This window comes from Echinops telfairi, unplaced genomic scaffold (assembly GCF_000313985.2).
Source record: "Echinops telfairi isolate 266 unplaced genomic scaffold, ASM31398v2 ScPeMD7_3;HRSCAF=10, whole genome shotgun sequence".
NCBI lineage: Eukaryota > Metazoa > Chordata > Mammalia > Afrosoricida > Tenrecidae > Echinops > Echinops telfairi.
Window position 1 is genome coordinate 3,224,675 of NW_022103899.1, and position 3,788 is coordinate 3,228,462.

Sequence of the window (3,788 nt, forward strand, 5' to 3'; positions counted from 1 at the left end):
TTGTCGCCATCATCATTCTCAAAACATTTGCTTTGAGAATATTAAAAAATGTGTAAACTCAATACTCAGATTTTTAATCTACTGTATTAAAAGTGTATGCTCCTAGAGAATCCACCTTGTAAATTGGCCTTTTTCATCAGAGCAGAAAATTAGTAATTATAAATCTACAACTTTGTTATCTTTCAAGTGAATCATTGGTTTAATTGAACAATTTTTTCAGGTCATCCTTATGGTGTAAACTCAGTGTTGTAGGAGATGATACATATTTATACTCTAAGTTTCTTATCCCGTCCTTTTTCTTCTGCTAAATGCATTGTGTTTAGTGAAACTGCTGCTGTTCTAAGTGATTCTGCATTCAGAAATTGTATTATAAAGGAATTTTGAAATACTTCATTTTATTTAAACTCATACAATATTAGTGGGCCACTTTAAAATTACTGTGTAAGTTAATTGTCAACTTTCTTTTTTCAGTGTGGAGATATTTGGCATATTTTATGCTTTTTTGTTCTCATTAGGCAAGAAGTTATGAAATGGAATGGATGGGGATATAATGATTCCAAGTTCATCTTCAATAAGAAGGGCAATATTGAATTGACGGGGAAAAGGTAAACTTGATTAATTTATTCTTTCAATAAAAATACTTTAAATGTACATAATAAAATAATATACAGGTTATCAACATTTGTCATAATTGTTTCATTTTTGTTTTTGGTATAGTACTTGAGATTCTGACATTGTCATGTCACCTTATTTATATATGTATCTTTAAAAAATAGTATTTTTTGAATAAGACCATAATTACACCATAACTATACTCCAGTAAATAGCAGTGATGTTATAATACAGTCAGAATTGATGGCAGTGGGTTGGAACAGTTTCAGAATACATAATTATTCTAATTTTATAATACTCAATTCACATTTCCTCAGTTGTCTCCAGAAGGATTTTTTACAGTTAATTAGTTTCAATCAGGATCCAAACAAGGTCTGTAACCACCCTACCACTCAATCCATGATATTTGCGTGTTAAAAGTCACTTCATTTTTTTGTTTGTTTAAAGATCATTTTATTGGGGGCTCTTACAGCTCTTATAACAATCCATACATCAATTGTGTCAAGCATATTTGTACATATGTTGCCATCATTATTTTCTAAACATTTGCTTTCTATTTGAGCCCTGGGTATCAGCTCCTGTTTTTACCCTACTTACTCTACTCCCACCCTCATGACCCCTTCATAAATTATAAATTATTACTATTTTCATATCTTACACCGACCACTGTCTCCCTTCACCGTATTCCCTCCTCCCTCAACCTTCCCCCTACTCTCCTGGTATCACTACTCCCATTTCTGTACCTGAGGGGTTTATCTGACCCGGATTCTGTGTGTCATGAGCTCTTATTTGTACCTGTGTATATGCTCCAGCCTAGCCTGCAGTGAAATGCAGAATTGGGGTCGGGATAGTGGGGGATGAGGAAGCCTCAAGGCACCAGAGGAATATTGTGTGTTTCATTGATGCTATACTGTACCCTGGTTGACTCATCCCTCCCTTGTGACCCTTCTGTGAGGGGATATCCCATTGTCTACAGATGGGTTTTGGGTCTCTGCTCTGACCTTCCTCATTGTCAACAATATGTTTTTTGTTTGTTTTGGGTCTTCTGATGCCTGTAAAAGTAATCCCACTTTTAAATACAGGATTTTACTTTTAAGCAGTAGTTATCATGAAAGCAGAACAATTTCAAGTGTTGTATGAATATAAATGCTACCTTTATTATTAATTTTCTTTAACATACTAGAGAAGAAGTAATGGATAAAGATCGTTTGTGTGATAGCTCTCACAATATTTCTGAAGTGTTTTTTATTAATGTATTGATAAGATTTCAAAAAGATATATGTAGTATTACTATTCTTTCCAGGTACAGTTTTTAAAAATAATTTACATATGAAAATTTCAAAAGAATTCTTATTGATTTTAAGTAACACTGCCTGCTCTTGCCCAAACTGATGTTTTGGTTCGTCTGTTGAATTTAAATACAACTTTTGAAAGGGAAGTGAGTGCAAGCATGTTATACTTGAATGTTGACTCTAAAAAAGAAATTAAAAATTGAAAACGGGAAAAAAATGGGGTACCTACTGAATTACCTTTTAATAACTTTATGAGGTTATTATAGTGGTATTTTCTTAACAGTAATTACGTTGAGGATGAGAGAAGTTAGATAGTTTAACTTGGGTCACTTGCTGAGGGGGGTTGAAACCAAGTGTGCTAAGCATCATTCTTTTTACTTCTGTTATCCTGTGTTTTGAGTTACTTCTTAAGCTGAACTCGTCCCTGATTGTGTTCTAAGATGTTTTCTGGACTTCTACAGCAGCAACAGTAGAGTCAGTCAAGTTCTAAACTCTTACTCTTTGGGAAAGCTTCTCTTAAAAGAGAAAGAATAAAATTTGTGTTTACAAACTGATAACAAAAAAATTAACGCCTGGCTGGTCATGTTCATTTACTAATTTTTATACTGTTAGAGGATAGTGAACACATTTTTGAAATTTCTGTACAGATTTTAAATTCTGGCAGTGTGGTGGACCGGACAAATACACACCCTTTGCGCACAATGAACACACAGAAAATGATGAATAAAGTCCCACAAAAAACAAATATAAACAGAGCTGGAAAGAAACGGAAATCCTTAGATGGGAGTGTGAATTTATAAGATGTTCCCTATTCTGATCCAAAGAATGCTGAAAAGGTTTTTTAATCTGGTGATTACCTGTATGAGTATTTTGGGGAGGATAATTTTGACAAGCAAAATTTTGCTGAAGATGATTCAAAAATAGTTACAGCAGCACCTGGGTAGGGAACTGCCAAAAATTCAAACCAGATTTAGAAGAGGACATGAGATGAGGGGTATCATTGCTGATGGATCATGGTAGAAAATGGAGAATACCAGAAAGATGTTTTCTTGTGTTTTATTGACTCTGCAAAGGCATTTGACTCTGTGGATTATAAAGAATTATGATAACATTTTGAAGAGTGATAATTGCAGAACATTTAGTTGTACTTTTTCTTTTTAACAGAAAATGTATTTTATTTTTTAATGCCAATTCTCACCAAAAAATAAAAATCACTTGAGAAGTCAGAATAACATAATACTATCACTCTCTGTCACTGCTTAAAGATTAGCGGCCAATGTAGAGATGTTACTGACAGAAAGGACTTCATAGATGTCAAGTTGAAGCAAGAACAGGAAATATTCACACCTACAACCAGGTATAGCTGACATTTTGAGGAAGCAGAGCTCAGGCACGTTGGTCATGAACTACATTCTTGCTTGTAAATGTTGTCATGTTATAGATGTTAGGTTCATCAGCCTGTGGCATCATCACTGCAAATGGAATAAATATGACTCTATTGACACACATTGTATACTTTGTGTGAAAATCTTTTGAATGGTGTTCCAAGAATTCATTGGGTTTTTAAAATCATTTTATTGGGGGCTCATGCAATTCTTATCACAATCCATATATCCATCCATTCTGTCAAGCACATTTGTACATTTGTTGCCCTCATCATTCTCAAAACATTTGCCTTCTACTGAGCCCTTAATATCGGCTTCTCATTTTCACTCTCCCTACTCCCCATTACCTCATGAACCCTTCATAATTCATAAATTATTATGATTTTGTCATATGTTACACTGACCGACGTCTCCCCCCGCCCTCTTCTCTGCTGTCCATCCCCCAGGGAGGAGGCTATACGTAGATTCTTGTAATCGGTTCCCCCTTTCTACCCCACAT

General features: G+C 34.5%; 1 protein-coding gene across 1 annotated transcript in view; it reads left to right on the forward strand.

Moving 5' to 3' along the window:
* Nucleotides 1–515: 515 nt before the first annotated feature.
* The window catches only part of AGPS (alkylglycerone phosphate synthase), a 107,812-nt gene continuing 104,539 nt past the window's right edge, over nucleotides 516–3,788 (forward strand). The window contains exon 1 of the mRNA XM_004701451.2: nucleotides 516–605. Coding sequence (XP_004701508.1) covers nucleotides 526–605 — 80 coding nt within the window. The 5' untranslated portion in view covers nucleotides 516–525. The remainder of the gene's footprint in view (nucleotides 606–3,788) is intronic.